Here is a 17,194-nt window from a genome sequence, read left to right as displayed (position 1 = left end):
CATGCTATAGAATTAGAATGTATAATCTCTATTCCATGATGAGAGATCTTTCAGCTATAATGTATCTTAATTAAAACTATTTTGAGATTTTTTCCTCAAAGGCATTTTATAAAAAAAATCTGATTTAAATAAAAAAAATCAGATTTTTTTTTAAATCATTGCCTTTTATCCACCCTGATTCCCATCCCAAATACTGAAAGAACTGACCCAGGAGATTGCTAGTCTGGTTGAAAGGATTCTTAATGTCATACCTATATTTAAGAAATGGGGAAAGAGTGAGTGGGGCAATTACAGATCTGTTAGTCTAACATAAGTAATAGGGAAGATTTGGGAACAAACTATGAAGGAAAGAATAATTCAATTCATGGAGGTAAACAGAACAAGGGGGTTTTGATGCAATATGTAGGTATCACATGTACCTAGTCTGATTGTGTCAGACTAACCTGATTTCCATCTTTGAGAAAATCATTGATTTTTTTACATAAGGAAATGCTGGGACTTCAGGAAAGCATTTGACACGGCACCACATGGGAAATCATTATGTTTGTGGTGAGAAATTCTCAGGATGACTTTAAAGCTAAAATCCCAGCTTACTTTTACTCAGTTCACTTATTGAGATCCTTTAGGTCCTTCAAGAGGAGTTGAAAGTTGTTTCAAAATGAGTCCAACTATCTTACGTACACATCTTTCAGCTTTTTAAACCTTTCTTATTAGGCAGGTAAGGATTAGATTTGTCTTGGTAATCGTCAATGGGCATGGTTTCACTGCACACACACACAAACCAATGAAAAACTATTTCCATCCATGATAATCCAAATTTACAGACAGGCAAAGTAAGGAAAATGCTGCTTGAAAACTTATTGAAGTTTGATTTAAGGCTCTTTCCTGTGTGTATTTTGACATGACGTTGACACTTCGTGTGTTATTAGTTATAAAGCTTTAACCCTTTGGATCTCAATGTGTCCTGCCATGAATTACTGACTGTTTCCTCCACCCTCCACCCCCATTGTCTGACACCCCGCCGGTAATTTCCTGCAACTGTGAACATTACAACGAATACAAATTTAAAACAAAGCTTTAAAAGAAACAACAATTTTGTGTGTCAAAATTATAGCTCACCTCTCCTGTGTATCTGAACCTCAAGAATTGAACTCAAGTCTGTCTGTATATTGATCTTTTAACCAACTCTCTCATTCTTTTCTAATAAATTTTAGCTGAGTTAATAAGAATTGGCTGTGGCGTGTATTCTGGGTAAGATCTAAGTTATAATTGGACCTGGGTATGTGGCTGATCCTTTGGGATTGGAAGAACCTTTTCTTTTATATGATGAGATAAGATTCTCAGTGATCATCATCATATCTGATATGTGTGTCTGGACGGAGGCCTGAGGCTGGGCACTTGAAGGGAACTGTGGTGTTTGGACTTGTGAGTAACCAGTGAGGTGCTACAGAAGCTGTTCTGTGCTGGTTGGTAAACTTCAGTATTGGAATAACCACCAGCTGCTGGGGTTTGTCTGCCCCGTTTGGTTTGCAGTTCACCTTGATTGAGTGACCTCAGCTGGCTCCCCCGGGCAGCACCTTCACAACAACCATTGACAAGTTGCCAAAGAGGTCCCTAAGGAAGGAATTCTCTCTCCTTCATAACTGTTCTTGCAGAGGTGAGGCTCGAGTTTGGTATGGAAGTGGCCTAAGCATTGCCAGAGAACTAATTAAATTAATTCCTCATTTAATCACTCACTGGCAGGATTTTGTGGTTTGCTGAAGTTTTTTTGTTTTGTTTTTTTCTTCTGAAGTACCTTCCAGACTATGGAAATTTCCTTTTAAGGCAATAAACCCAGCACAGCATCAGACTCACCTTTCCCTTGGGTGATTTCTGAGTTTTTACCTCCAGTGCCATTCGATAGAAGCACTTCGTTACCTTTCGCCAATTTCAACCCTTCTCACTAAAACAACAAACAACTTTGTTTACAGACACCTGTGGGTGTTCAAACGTGTGCGGCACTGTCGCAATTTGCTACCTCACCTCCGTCATCCCCTGGCCCAGTGGTTACTGGCTGGGGGGGACTGGGTCACTCCTGTCACTAGTTTGCACCATTAGGAAATCTCTATTTTAAATGTGGACACAAACCAAGCCAGGTCTTTTTCAAATGTTGGAAACTTTCTGACTGCGCTGTAAGAAGGTCTCTCAAGCTGAAGAGCTTTCTGTGCATTTCAGCGTGTTCTCCAAAGGGAGATGGGGGCTGCACGGAAAACAGACAAATTGTCTCTGCCGTAAAAACATTCCAGTTTCTTCCGAGAGAGGACAGGACGGACGATCTACTTCTCTCTGTGCTTAAGTTTCTCCCTTGACACTTGAGATAGCTCTGGTCTGCAACTCATACATGATACAGTTGGGAAATGAGCTGTACCCCACCGACGGTCTCCAGGTAGGTTTTGGGATATTTTAATCCATTTTTAGAGTTGTAGAGAAACTCACTACGATGATGGTGTCATTTTAAGCTCCTCTGTACCAATGTGAATTAACCGTCCTGTTACAAGCGGTAACTCGCACAGGAAGAATAATCAAGGACTCTTATTACCTAGGTGGAAGACACAAAACCTCTAGTTACTGCTGAAAGCAAAGACACGTTTGCACATTGATTTGGGGAAAGTACCTGAGCGAGCGAGAGCCGCCTCGGCTCTCTCCCTCTGACCCGCTCTATTGCACACGTGAGGAAATGACCGAACTCTCAACCTTCCTTCTGTCTGCAGCGTGTGCTCCACAAATGCAACAAGACGCATCTACAATGATTTTCATTGTGTTGTGTATTTCTAACTACAGAAATTATTCTCCCTGGGTGTGTAAGCAAATGAGTGTGTCGTCAGACGCTACCGGTGTGGTGCTCTGCTCAATGTTGCTATCAGTCGGCTGCCTGCGTGTTCCCTCTGTGTGCTGCCCCGGCTCTGCGCAGGTCGCTGACACAGCAAACCCCAGGAGAACCCCCAATGACCACAGACTCCAGTAAGGTACGGAGGCAGGTCGGCCAGGTGTATTATTGAAGAGAAACACAGTCTGCAGCTCACTTTGCTTTGCGAGACTCCAGCTTTCCCAGTGCACGGCAGCCTTGGGTTCCTTCCCTGCCTTTCACCCATTTCAGCCCTTTCCCGTTCAAACAACAATGAGCAGCTTGGTTTACAGTTCGTTGAGCCTGCTGCTTATCAGTCTCACCTAAAAAGGGTTCCCAGGTTGCAAAGTGGAGCAGGGTCACGTTAGGGGGAAACGCCAGAGTAAAGCAGCCCCGCAGGTATCAGGGGGAGCCCTGTTACTCTGTAGCCACAAAAACAAGGAGGGATCTGGTGCCACTGGACTCCTTGTTGTAGCCCTGCACGGCAGGATGCAGTTCAGAGAAAAGCTGTGGGTGGCGAGTCACAGCCGAGGAGGGCAGAGTCGTGGTACCAGTTCAGTGTAGGGGAGTCACTGAAGTATTTTCTGAGTTTCTGGGGCATGTGAATTCCTCCATTTCCGGAGCTGCTTCCACATCACCTAAAAGTACAGGCCAAAAACAAGCCATGAAACACTAGACCAGGGCTGCCCAAGGGGTAGGGTGGGGGGGGCCACTGGAGCAATTTGCCCCAGGCCCCAGGCTCCACAGGGGCCCCCCAAGAGAACGGGTGAGGCTCCCGGCCCGGCTACCCCGCCTCTGCCCCTTTCCCGGAGCCTCAGCATATCCAGGAGCGTCGCTGAACAGCTGCAGCCTGGCTCCGTTGGGGCCTGAGCTCCGCCCCACTCAGAGCCGCGTGGTGAGGGAGTGGGGCTGCGAGCTCACACCCCGCTGGAGCTCATAGCCCTGCCCCCTTACCACGCGGCTCTGAGCGGGGAGGAGCGCTGGCCCCGCCAGAGCCAGGCTGCAGCTGTTCAGCGACGCTCCTGGATACAACACGCTGAGGTGAGGGGGGAGCCGGGGATAAGAGGCCAAGGCTGGGGCCAGGGGCAGGGGGTTGGATAAGGGGCAGGAGTCCTGGGGACAGGGAGGGGGCAGAGGTGGGGGGCGGTCAGGGAACAGGGGGGTTGGATTTGTGGGCGTTCTGGGGGGGGGGGTCTGTCAGGACTCAGCGGGGTGGATAGGGGTCAGGGCAGTCAGAGGACAGGGAGCAGGGGTGGGGTCCTGGGGCGGTGATAGGGGTCTCCGGGGACGGTGAGGGACAAGGAGCAGGATGGGTCGGGAATTCTGAGGGGGGCCGTCAGGGGGGCAGGAAGTGGGTGGGGGGTCGGATAGGGGGCAGGGCCAGGCTGTTGGGGAGGCACAGCCTTCCCTACCCTAAAGCACATTCAGCAGTTTGAGGCTTGCAGAAGAGCCAAGCTGTGAGCTTTTCCATTAGGGCTCCCATCCCTGTCACTTCTCAAATGCCAAATTATAGTCTACATGTAATTTCAGTGCCATAGGGAGATTCCCGTCAGGGGAGGGGAGCTTCATTTCAAATTAGCCACTGGGGGAGGGATCACCTGAGAAGAGCAATATCCTTCCCAACCCTACCAAGGGAGACCCCCCCCATTCCCTGAGGCTCCAGAGGCTTTTGTCTTGGTGACCCCTTTCACACAGCAAACCTCTGAGTGCGACCCCCTCCTAAAATATATAAAAAAGTGTTTTTAATTTATAACACTATTATAAATGCTGGAGGCAAAGCGGGGTTTGAGGTGGAGGCTGACAGCTCACGACCCCCGGTAATAACCTCGTGACCCCTTGAGGGGTCCAGACCCCCAGTTTGAGACCCCCCTGGGTTAATTTAATTTTAGCACCCTGTGTCCATTCACATGCATGTGCTATTTTGAGCATTTCAGTTTGGACAACATAGGCTCATCCCAGATTCTGGAACAAGCTCAAATGCTCACTTCGTGGAGTATGTACATAGTCTATACTAAAAACAAACCCACAGTAACAGGCTCCAGTTTGTGAGGGACCCCATGGAGCCAGTGTCTAGGAAATAGCTAAATGCATGGAGGTTAAGTCTATTAATGGCTATTAGCCAGGCTGGGTAAGGAATGGTGTCCCTAGCCTCTGTCTGTCAGAGGGTGGAGATGGATGGCAGGAGAGAGATCCCTTGATCATTACCTGATAGGTTCACTCCCTCTGGGGCACCTGGCACTGGCCACTGTCAGTAGACAGGATACTGGGCTAGATGGACCTTTGGTCTGACCCAGTACAGCTGTTCTTATGTTCTAAGCTAAATGAACCCAAAGTTATGGAGACAGATATGAATCAAGGAAGCCAGCAGAGTATCAGAAACCTGAAAAAATCCCTGACTGGTTGGGCTCAGATGTTTGGTCACAAGCTGAGGTGGTTCAAAAAAGTTTTGGATTTTTTTAAGCAGAATTTTTGATTGTTTCTTTAAACAAACACAGCAAGCAGCAAATATTTGGCCACACACTTCTGAAACCCCAAACCATGTGCAGGTTTTGGCAGACTAGTTTCAGCTTTTCAATTAAAAAAAAAACCACAACAGATTTTGAAGGAAAGCAGACATTGTCCGTGATTTTTTTCTGCTTTTTAAAACCCTCTAGTTTTTGATCCAAAAAAAAGTTGACGGAAAATATTTGTCCAACCCTTTTCGGTGCCTTTTAGCACTAGCTGATGCTGAGAACCAGTGATACCTTGTAAAGAAGTTTTCTCAAAACTGGGTTTGTGCCGAGATGCGGAAGGTTTATTTTTCCCAGGGCCACCTGTGGGGGGGAGCAAGTGGGGCAATTTGCCCAGGCCCCGCAGGGGCCCCCATGAGAATATAGTATTGCAAATTTTTTTATGGAAGGGACCCCCAAAATTGCTTTGCCCCAGGCCCCCTGAATCCTCTGGGCGGCCCTGCACTAGATGGTAGAATCGGAGCTGAAGGAAGTGCTGAGCGTGCAGCTTTGCACACACATCGGCCACAGGAGCCCCCAGGAAGAGCCCGACATCCAGGATGCGGGTGTAACGTGGGGAGGGGAGGGAAGGAAACAGGAGAACAAGCACATTCACTGAGGCCCATCAGGCACTAGCCAGCGCGGACTAGGGAGCGACAGCTCCTCAGAGCAGCAGCCAGCACGTTTCCAGCCTTCGCGAGGGCTGAACGCATCAATAATCAGCGAAGCCTTAGGAACTTTGGGTAACTCCAGCAAACAATTTTTACTCCTCTCCCCCATCCAGATAGAACCCGATTCCTAATCCAGTCACACGTCTCTGCACAGGGCCGGCCAGAGGGGCTGGGGGAGGGTCAGTGACCGGATTCTTTAAACTTTAAGTCGTCTCCTTAATCCCGTGTCCAGCTGCCTGGACCGTAGGCAGCAGCGTGGTGAGGAGAGCAGCCTCCGGGGAGCTGGGACGTGGCCCACGGTGCAAGCTGATGGGACAGGAAGTGGAGTGGGCTTTGCATCCACCCTCCATAGCCCCACCCAGCGCCGCTCTGCCAGCATGCTGGGAAAGTACCTGCCCCAGGTGCAGACCTGCCACTGGATACTTCCCCTCGGAGCAACAATCACACTCTGCCTCGTGGGCTGCTCCAGCTGCCCCTTGCGCGGGTCCCACGGCAAAGCCACCCCCGAGCCCCGTTAGCTCCTGCCAGCACTTTGCTGGAATCACAGGCTCAGAGGCAGAGGATTTGATGGGTAAGATAAGGCAGCTGCCTTGGATATTGGCTTATCTAGCTCTAGAATACACCTGGCTCTTCAACTAGAGAGTTCCAAGCACTTAACAAGGGAGTGTCATTCCCACTTTACAGATGGGGAAACTGAGGCACGGAGCAGGGACGGGACCTGCCCGAGGTCACCCAGCAGGCCAGTGACAGAGTCAGGAATAGAATCTGGGTCTCACGAGTCCCAGGCCAGTGCTCTTTCCACTAGGCCACAGTGCTTCACTGCCTTTACTGGGCTTTGTGTTAATAACACACGGTCCAGCTGCCCTAGGGGCAACTGTTAAAATTTGTTTGTCTCGGGAGGAAATAGGTTAAAACCTTATTTTGCAAATAGTTTTGTGTTGCCACCTAGGGGATATAACGGTTAACAGGATCTTTGTTTCTCTTTACTCATTTGTCATTGTAATGAAAATTGATTTTTAAAAAGCCTTGTCTCACACACTATTGCACATACCTGCTTTAGACTTCGTAGTCTTCTTTTTACAGCAACAGTATCCTACAGAACCCCCTACAAGAATCACTAGTGCGCTCAATGGGACACAAATGCTTAGAATGCGGAGCCGGTTTTCACGTCCTCCTGGAACGTTTGCACCTGCAAAACAGTAAAACGATTACGTAAGCTGGCACTGCCTCCCTCCCCGTGGCAATTAGCTGTTACTTCAGCTTGCACCATACAGCCAGGCATTCTGCTAGAAGGGCCCTGGGCTGAAAACCCACAGGTGGGCAATCAGGAGTGACTGCACGGGAAAGACGGGGTACATGGTGGTAGCACTGGGCTGGAAATGCAGCAACGCTAGAGAAGAAGGGACACCAGACGTCCAGCTGGGGAGCAATAAGAGCAGCCGGTTGAGACACAGCCAGGGTCTGGCTCATCGCAGGGTGGTCAGTAGCAGATGGACTCATGGCAGAGCAATTACGTGACCCAGAGCAAAGTTCCTAATGGGGTGGGGAAGAAGTTTGGTTAGAGTGGGCAGCTGCAGCAGGATGAGCCGGAGAACCCCCACGTGTGCTGTTACAACGCTATTGGCAGAGTTGGAGCACGGAAGTTACAGGATCCAAAACCCGCCCCCTCCCCCCCTCCATGTCCTTTAATAAACCGGAGTCCTGAGGTTACAGATTCCAGACTTTGGTTTCCTGAATGCACCAGGAAAGCCTGGTGGGGAGAATGGAGGGTCACAAACAGGGAGATAACAGGACACCTGGAACTTGGGATTGGTGCTTTTTATTTATCCGTAAATTGAAAGAGAAAAATTCCCTAAATTCTACATTAATCAACCCCTGAAAACCTTTGACTGAGCTTCCTGTCTCACCAGAAGGAGTTCAAATGTGTCACTGCAACTCTGGCCTGTTTAGTACGTTATCCGAAAGATGGCTTGAAAAAGCACATTTTTGGCCACACTGTGTGTCTGGCCTGGTGCCCATGCGAAGCAGAAAGCTATGCTAGGAGACGCTCTATGCCCACCTACAGAACCAACCACAATCCCAGACACTGCACTCCTCAGAGCACAGGGACTGCGGAGTCTGCCAGTAGGGAAAACCCACAGGAGGCAGAGACAGACTCTGCAAACTCATCCTGGGATCTGAGAGTCAAGCTGGGCTCTTCCCACCTCAAACATCACCAGAAATAGAGATCCGATACTGTGCCCTTAGTGACATGGGAACGTTTCCACTGAGGACTAATGGGGTTACTGGGGTGCAAAAGAGGGAATTGTTTGGCCTGCAGTGTCGTTATTACTGATGATGTAGTGAGAGAAGGAAGAACCCAACTCGATCTACAGTTCCTTGCTCCCATCATGGCACTGACAGTTAAAGCTCCATTTCTACTTCTAAAAACAGATCACAGTAGATACAGAGCAATAAGAGAAAAAACTGATCCCCAGGATGCTTCTCTTAATGTCACTTCTCACAGCAGGCTCCTGCTTCAAAATTATTCTAAAGGGCTCGTGGGCTCCTCACTGAAAGGACAAACGTCACATCACAGTTGATAAGGGAACGTCACTGACCTACCTTGGGTCTTTTTCTGCATCAGCAGGACAGTGTGTAAAGTTTGGGGGCTGTTCTCATATAAACTAGCATGACAGGTGTAGTTCCCGAAGTCAGCGGGGGTTACATTCTTCAGTAGCAGAGACACGTTGCCCTCGGACAATCCCTGAGAAGCGAACTCCGTTCTCCCCTTATATCGTTCAGACTGATACACTGGGTGGTTCTTGCCATTGAAGTAGCTGTTCACGACTTCACTCCCTGACCGCTGCCAGTTCACTGTAGGGTTTGGACAACGGTCGGCGGCTCTACGTTCAACAATGCAGGGCAGGAGCACGTCTTCACCTTCATCCGCTTCAATTCTGACAGGGTCACTGGCTGAGAGAGAAGGAGAACATGGCATCACTCAAAGTCAGCTGAAACCATTTCTATTGTCCTTGCCAAGCGATACAGCCTCTAGGGCCGTAGCTGCTGGGATCACATGCTGTCACGGAGTGTGGGGAACCCAGGGCCTTCACCCCCATGCTCCCCACGATTCACCAGGACTCTCAGCCAGCCAGTAAAGCAGAAGGTTTATTTAGACGACAGGAACACAGTCCAGCACAGGTCTTGCAGGCACAGATAACCAGATCCCCCCGGCTAGGTCCATCTTGGGGGGCCTCCCCGCCCCCCCCCCCCCCGGGGATCAGAGCCCGGTCTACCTGCTCCCCTCTCTTCTTCAGCCCACTTTCGTCTTCTAGTCCTCCCCGGCCCCCCCTCTCTCCTCCGCCTCCTTCCTTTGTCTCCCCTGGCCAGAGGTGTCACCTCCCCTCCCCCAGGCCAAGCTCAGCTCACAGTTTGAATTCCTGACACTCACCTAAACCTCTGGCTTTCCCCTCCCCCGCACAGACAGTCTGTGCTTCCTACTCCTTCACACCTCTCCCCCCTCCGAGACTGAACTGAACTGAGCGGGGTCACTCCAGCCAGTGACCCGGGGAAGTTCGGACCCACCTACAACCTTATGCCGCTCGCGCTTTCCCCACCCCAATACCCCTGGGGTGCACCCTGGGCTGGGGCCTTCTCCCCACGTTCCAGTCTGGGGGGCTGTGATTCGGGTTCTCTCGGTTCAGAGCCCCCCTTCTGACCCTGGCCCCCCTCTGGACAGGCTCCTTGGGGTGGGGCGAGGGCCTTACAGCCATCTCCCCCCTGTCCCGGGCCTTCCTCCCCCTCTGGCAGGGGTCACAGGAGCGGCAGTGCTGCCGGACATGGGCAAAGACCCCAGGCCAGTAATAGTTCTGCAGCAGCCGCAGCTGGGTACGCCAGGCTCCCTGGTGCCCTGAGGGGGGAATGTCATGGGCCCAGCACAGCAGCTGGCAGCGATACTCCTGGGGTACCACCAGCTGCCTCCTGATCCCCCCTGACTCCATCTTCCCTGGGGGAGCCCCTTCTCGGTACAGGAGCCCCTTCTCCCACAGGAACCTTTTCCGGCCACCTCGTCCCATGGTCTGTCCCCCCCCGAGGTTGGCCAGGTCCCTTATCCTCCGCAAGGAGGGGTCTTCCCGCACCGCGGCCTGGTACTCAGCCGCTGGGGCAGGGACGGGGATCTGCTCTCTCTCACCAACTGGGTCTGAGGCCACAGCCTCTCTGAGCCCTGTCCCTGGGCGTTCCCTCCCCACCGGGTCGGGGTCCGGTGTCTCGGCCAAAGTACTTTCCCCGGGGTCAGGGTGCAGAGCCCTGCGTCGACCCTGACTACAGTTCACGGACAGGGTACCCTGGGTGTTACTTGGCCAGTCCTCGAGATCCCCCCCCATTAACACCTCCGTGGGCAAATGTGGGTGCACCCCGACGTCCTTGAGGCCCTCCTTGTCCCCCCACTTTAGGTGTACCCTCGTGACAGGCACCCTGAATGGGGCCCCGATCACACCCCTCAGGTTCAGGTAGGTGTTGGGCACCATCCGATCTGAGCCCACCACCTGCGGCCGGGCCAGCGTCACCTCTGCGCCCGTGTCCCAGTACCCAGTGACCCCCTTCCCGTCTACCTCCAGGGGAACAAGGCACTCGCTCCGGAGGGGTAGTCCCGTGCCCACCCTGTAAACCCCAAACTCAGGGCTGGGAGCATCCAGCCCTCGGAGGGGCCGACCCGGGCCCTCCTCCTTTGCAGGGGTACGCGCCCGCCTCTTTCCTGCGAACGCTGCCCCTCATCCGGCTGGGTCTTTACCAAGTTGACCCGGTGTGGGGTTGGTCTGCTCAGTTTGTCCCGGAGCTTGGGGCACTGGGCCCGTACGTGGCCCGGTTGGCCACACTGATAGCAGCCCATGTCTCGTGGTTCCCCTCGAGGGGGACGGCTGGACCTGACGCCAGATGCTTCCCTTTGGTGGGGGCCCTCCCTCGGCTCCTTCTGGGGGGTCCCATGGTGACTCTCTCTCTGCGTTGAGGCGGACCTGCTCCTTCGAGACGCCTCCCTGCCATCCCCCGCCCGACTGTCCATGTATTGGTCGGCCAGCCGGCCTGCATGCTGCGGGTTCTCCGGCTTCTGGTCCATCAGCCACTGCTTCAGGTCGGATGGGCACTGCTCATACAGGTGCTCCAGTATGACTAGGTCAAGCAGGTCCTCTCTAGTTTGGGCCCCAGCCGTCCACTTGCGGGCGTACCCCTGCGCCCGGTTGACCAGTTGCAGGTATGTGACCTCCCGGGTCTTACGTTGACCCCGGAACCTCGTCCGGTACATCTCCGGGGTCAGCCCAAACTCGCGGAGCAGGGCCTCTTTGAACAGGTTGTTGTCCCGCGCCTCCTCCCCTCTCATTTGGCTGTACACCTCCATGGCGGTGGAGTCCAGTAAGGGGGTGAGGCGCCGGATCCTGTCTGCGGGGTCAACCTGGTGCAGCTCACAGGCGTTCTCAAAGGCCGTCAGGAAGGTGTCTATGTCCTCCCCCTCCTTACGCGGGGCCAGGAAGTTCTTATCGAAGCTCTTTGTAGGCTTGGGCCCCCCCTCACTCACCGCAGCTGGGGCCTCCCTGCTTTTCAGCTGGGCCATGGCCAGCTCATGTGCACGCTGCTTCTCCCTGTCCTCAAATTCACGCTGCTTCTGCCGGTCCTCCATCTCCATCTCCCTCAGTTTGACCTCCCTCTCCAAGTCCAGCCGCCTGTGCTCCACGGAGGCCGAGCGTCACCGGGACGATCCCCTGCTGGCCGGGGGGGTCACAGTGCCCTCCGTAGCTGGGCTCCTCCTCCCCCTCCCCCTAGGGCTAGGGGTGGGGGGTCTCGAGGAGCCCTCATCCGCCGATTGGCCACTCCCAGCGGGTACAGACACTGGTGCCTGCGCTGCATCTGCCCGGCTGCTTCCCTCAGAGTCCGGGACCGGTTCATTCCTGCGATCTCTCTCCTCCAGCCGGGCAATCAGCTGGGCCTTGGTGAGCTTCCCATGGCGCAGCCCCCCCTGCTTGCACAGCTCCACCAGCTCCCACTTGCGCTTCTGGGAATACATCTTCCTGCTGGCTGCTCGCAGGCTGGGGTGTTCGCCACTCCCCACGGGTTCCAGGGGGACCCCTAGTGTGCCAGTCCTTGAGGTCACCCCCTCTCTGCCAGGGTTGAGCTGCAGGCTCCTCCGCCCCTGGGATCGCTCGCTGTGATCCCCCGGGGGACCCTGTTACTGCAAAGTCCTTCTCTCTGGCCACACTCGCCCAGGGGTTAATCGCCCCTTCGTTTTCCTGCTCCCCAGTCACTTACTGCAGGAAGCGCCGTCCACAGGGTGCCGCCGATCCCACCGCTAGCACCAGTTGTCACGGAGTGTGGGGGACCCAGGGCCTTCACCCCCGTGCTCCCTACGATTCACCAGGACTCTCAGCCAGCCAGTAAAGCAGAAGGTTTATTTAGACGACAGGAACACAGTCCAGCACAGGTCTTGCAGGCACAGATAACCAGATCCCCCTGGTTAGGTCCATCTTGGGGGGCCTCACAGCCCCCCCCCCCCCCCGGGGATCAGAGCTCGGTCTACCTGCTCCCCTCTCTTCTTCAGCCCACTTTCGTCTCCCAGTCCTCTCCGGCCCCTCCTCTCTCCTCCGCCCCTTTCCTTTGTCTCCCCTGGCCAGAGGTGTCACCTCCCCACCCCCAGGCCAAGCTCAGCTCACAGTTTGAATTCCTGACACTCACCTAAACCTCTGGCTTTCCCCTCCCCTGCACAGGCAGTCAGTGCTTCCTACTCCTTCACACATGCTCATTCTAAGGCGAATCCAAGAACAAAACCTTCAGGGGCAGCTAAGTTGCCTCAGGACACAACCCATCCACCCGAAGGGTTAAAAGCACAGGAGAACGTAGCTAAGGAGAAAGGCTCCCGCGTTCCTTTCCATCCTCCTCTTGTCCACAACGCTGTCGGTAACACGCCAATGCTCAGCTCCCATCTTTGGCAGATCTCCAACAGCAATAGGTCCCCCACTGTCATCGCACCCAGAGGGAAACCCCAGAGGCTCGGCTGGCAGCAGATCCATCGTCACACATTCGTGCATTATGGACCAGCCCATAACACCCAGCACTGCTGAGGCTGACAGCGAGGTTTTGTGTCAGCGAGTAAGAGACCTGCACCCGGCAGGGGGGAACTTCCCTGCAGAAGCTGCTCCTGAAGGGCGTGGGAGGCTGTGACATCTCAGTCAGTTATTTGCATCCAGACCCACTGCACTCCCCCTGCCCCTGGGACCCCGCGTCTGCCAGGATGAAGCCCCCCTCCCAACCTTTAAACATGCCCCGGTGGGACAGCCGCAAGCGTGACAGCCCCCAGGCTGGCTGACGACAGGGATTGAACCAACGACCTCAGAGCAAAAAGCACGAGAGAGTCTTTAGTAGAAGCTGTCAAGAGCCAGGCTCCCCAGCAGAAGCTGTCACAGACTCTCCACCTGTGGGGCGTGACCAGCTAGGGGATGTGTCACACAACCCCGCCTCCCCCCAGTTCGGTTATCCAAGCAAAACATGTAACAAATGCCTGCTGTGTGCAGCGTGCTGATCCCACCAGGATGCACAGCTCATCACAGTTCAGTCCATCACCTCCTGTAAAGGGGCCTTTGCACCGTGTGAATCACCTGCAACCATCCCGTTCCCTCCCAACCCACCGACGGGTTTGAGCCCCTGGCGGTCAGAGCCCTATGCTGGGACCTCACTAATTGAGCGACAAGACCCTGGAGTAACTGCTAGCCCCTCTGCAGGCCTGACACCAGCATAGGCCGTGCCAGACAACCCCAACGGGCTACACAACTATTTACTAGCGATCGGTACAACGCTGGTGCTCAGGAATCCTGGAGTCTCTCCCTGGCTCCGGGAGAGGTTCGAGTGACTAAACCAGCCTTGGTTCTCCACTCCAAAAACCAGTGGGGTGCGTGGATCAGATCAGGGTTTGTCCTGCCAGAGACCTGGGTCGGGGTCAGCTGTGAGCTGCTATGAACTCACTCCCAGCTGACTGTTTGTAAATGTTGGTGTGGTGGGGGCATGCAGCAGCTGCCTGCAGAGCTGGGGCTCGTGGCACTGGGCAGTATGTGCATGGGACTATGAGCAGCAGCTAGGCAGGGGATCTGAACTCTGGTACCCGCTTTCTCAACTCAGGGAAGTTTCCCAGAAGCTACAGGTGTCTCGCCTAGCGGAGCAGCTTCCTTCGGGATTCAAACAAAGGGGTGTCTTATTCCTATGTGTCTCTAACCCGCTGTTACATAAAACAGTATTAATAAGGGATAAAACTCCTACACCTTGGAGGCTGGTTCAGGGGTATGGAAGAGACGTGCAGTAATAGGACTATGGGGGGAGTGAGAGGGTGTCCACCCCACACAAAGCCTACAGGAGCAAAGGTGGTAGGTGGGCCCATTAACTGCCCAGGCTGCACCCGGAGGAGCAGCCAGGGAGCAGGGGTTGATTCAATGAGGCTCAGCTGGTCAGGAACAGGCAGGGCCTGTACAAAGCCCAGGAGCAGAGAGCAGAAGGGGGCTGCAGGCAGAAGTCTAGTCACTCCCTGGGAGAAGGGAGGTGTGTTTGGGGGCTACAGCGGGTAGTCCACAGCTACTCCCTGGGAGGGGGCAGTTGGGAGTGTGGCTTGGTGAGCCCAGAGAAGGGGGGGGGGGGAGCCAGAGAGGCAGGCAAGGCTCATGGGGAAAGCAGCAAGGTGTGGGGTAATCAAACGTTAGCTGCTGATGAGAAGGCCTCTGAGCTGGGATCTGGAGTAGAAGGGGGCCGGGTCCCGCAAGCAGACACTGACAAAGTGGCACCCGCAGGGCAAGGAGCAGGAAGAGTGGCAGAGCTCGTTTGTCAAGAGAGACTGATACCCTGGAAGATTGCGGGCGGAGGTGGGGGGGGCAACATGTATGGTGACATGCCCAGAGGACTAAGTTATGGAGAGGAGGCTGCAGTTCCTGGAGCGAGAGGGGTCCACAAGGCAAGAGGACGACAGAAGAGACACCGCCAGGGGTGGCTGCAATGCCTGGCTGGAGCTAATCTCCAGGATGGCCAGCAGGAGGCGCCACTAGCAGTGAGTGAACCCCTGTGATGGAGTCAACCCATAAGGCTGGTTCTTTTACTGTTCTCTGGAGCATCTGCTACTGCGCTAAATAGACGACTGATCTGATGTGAGATGGCAATTCCAGTGTGCAAAGAGAGAAAGGGAAGAACTTGTAAAGTCCTAGAACAGCATGGCAGGCTGTAGATCCTTGATGAGGTGCTGGAGAAGTTTTAGTTGGGGGCTGAAGGTGACGGCTAGAAAGTAAGTAACAGAACGTCACTAGCCATCACCTTCAGCCCCCAACTAAAACCTCTCCAGCGCATCATTAAGGATCTACAGCCTATCCTGAAAGATGATCCCTCACTTTCACAGACCTTGCGAGACAGGCCAGTCCTCGCTTACAGACAGACGGCCCCCCAACCTGAAGCAAACAGTCACAAGCAACTACACACCACACCACACCACAAAAACACTAACCCAGGAACCTATCCCTGCAACAAACCCCGTTGCCAACTCTGTCCACGTCTCTATTCAAGTGACACCATCATAGGATCTAATCACATCAGCCACACCATCAGGGGCTCGTTCACCTGCACATCTCCCAATGTGATATATGCCATCACGTGCCAGCAATGACCCTCTGCCATGAACATTGGCCAAACCGGACAGTCTCTACGCAAAAGAATAAATGGACACAAATCAGAAGTCAAGAATTATAATATTAAAAAACCAGTAGGAGAACACTTCAACCTCCCTGGACACTCAATAACAGACTTAAAAGTGGCAATCTTCAACAACAAAACTTCAAAAACAGGCTCCAATGAGAAACTGCAGAACTGGACATCATTTGCAAACTGGACACCGTCAAATTAGGCCTGAAAAAAGACTGGGAGTGGTTGGGTCACTACAAAAAACTAAAAACTAATTTCCCCTACTGTTACTCACACCTTTTTGTCAACTGTTGGAAATGGGTCATCCTGATTACCACTACAAAAGTGATTTTTCCTCCTGTTGAGAATAGCCCACTTTAATTGAATTGTTTCGTTTAGAACTAACCCCCTACTTGGTAAGGCAACTCCCATCTTTTCATGAACTGTATATTTTTAAAATATATATTATATCTCTTCCTACTGTATTTTCCACTCCATGCATCTGATGAAGTGGGTTTTAGCCCATGAAAGCTTATGCCCCTCCCCCATTCTGTACGAGTCAATTTTCACTCTTTAGCCTATAGTGAGTGTGTGTGAACAGCCCTCCCCAAACAACTCTCACAGGCTGGGCTTTGACCCCGCAGCCCAAGCACTTGCCGGGTACAGAGGGGCAGGAAGCAGGGCTGGGTGCAGTTAGGTATCTACAGAAAGTTGAGCAAGAGCACAGAGCCGGCTCCAGGAGCAGCTGCCCTCCTGTGTGGCGTCCCACCCTAGCAGCAACGAGACCTATTAGCACAGAGCCCTCCGCCCCAATGACCCAGGGGCTGCAAGTCAGGGACACTGCAGACGAGAACGTTTGAAAAGCTACAGAGACGTTCAGGGAAAGCATTTGCCTTTTCCCCCCCCATTTGGCAACACGGGAGCAAGAGAGCAGATAGTTCAGCTTACCTCGCAGCAGGACAGCGCCACACACAAGTAACAGCCACTTCTTCATCTGGGCTGCCATTTTCCTTGTTGGTTTTCAGAGCCTCTTGCAACCTGTTTGTGTAAAAAAAAAAAAAAAAAAAAAAAAAAAAAAGGATCCTCACATACATCTGCAGGGGTGTTGCACAGAAAAGTCCAGACCATCCTTATTAACCCCGGCAAGCTGAGCCGCTTGGGAACAGAGGCCAGCTCAGCCGCCTGCATCACTGTACAGGATAATTGGTCAGTAATATTGTGGTCGGGCCTCAGGGCCTCATCGCAGACCAGGGCCCCACCGTGCTGCACTGGGCACACTCAGGAGAAGATGTGCCCGGTGGGGCCAGGGACCGGCTACACTGCATCTGCAGGGAGCCTCCCAGCCCAGGCAGACAGACTCACAGCACTGAGGCTCAACCCAGCACGGTGAAAATAGCAGCGTGGGCCTTGCAGCTCTAGCGCATTTGCATTAACACCAATGCAAAGGGAGTAAAAAACTCTGCTCTTCTAATTTG

General features: G+C 53.3%; 1 protein-coding gene across 2 annotated transcripts; it reads right to left on the bottom strand.

Moving 5' to 3' along the window:
- Positions 1-1,346: 1,346 nt before the first annotated feature.
- On the bottom strand, positions 1,347-16,748 carry LOC120397921 (ICOS ligand-like). 2 transcript variants are annotated; one of them, XM_039524654.1, is made up of 4 exons: positions 16,668-16,748; positions 8,649-8,999; positions 7,096-7,233; positions 1,347-3,522 (listed from the first exon to the last, which is right to left on the bottom strand). In XM_039524654.1, exons 1-4 carry the CDS (start codon positions 16,723-16,725, stop codon positions 3,440-3,442), a joined length of 630 nt encoding a protein of 209 aa, XP_039380588.1. In that variant the 5' UTR covers positions 16,726-16,748; the 3' UTR covers positions 1,347-3,439. The 2 variants fall into 2 exon arrangements, with proteins under 2 accessions (XP_039380588.1, XP_039380578.1); XM_039524644.1 differs by lacking the exon at positions 1,347-3,522 and adding an exon at positions 6,118-6,350.
- Between the last annotated feature and the right edge of the window lie 446 nt (positions 16,749-17,194).

This window comes from Mauremys reevesii, linkage group 1, assembly GCF_016161935.1.
Source record: "Mauremys reevesii isolate NIE-2019 linkage group 1, ASM1616193v1, whole genome shotgun sequence".
Taxonomy (NCBI): domain Eukaryota; kingdom Metazoa; phylum Chordata; order Testudines; family Geoemydidae; genus Mauremys; species Mauremys reevesii.
This window is presented reverse-complemented; position numbering and strand designations above follow the sequence as displayed.

Coding starts and splice junctions, on each gene's coding strand:
- LOC120397921 (XM_039524644.1), bottom strand. CDS start 16,725: ATGGCAGCCCAGATGAAGAAGTGGCTGTTACTTGTGTGTGGCGCTGTC. Junction 9,000..16,667: donor TGGCGCTGTCCTGCTGCGAG/GTAAGCTGAACT, acceptor CTTCTCTCTCAG/CCAGTGACCCTGTCAGAATT. Junction 7,234..8,648: donor GATGCAGAAAAAGACCCAAG/GTAGGTCAGTGA, acceptor ACTGTTTTGCAG/GTGCAAACGTTCCAGGAGGA.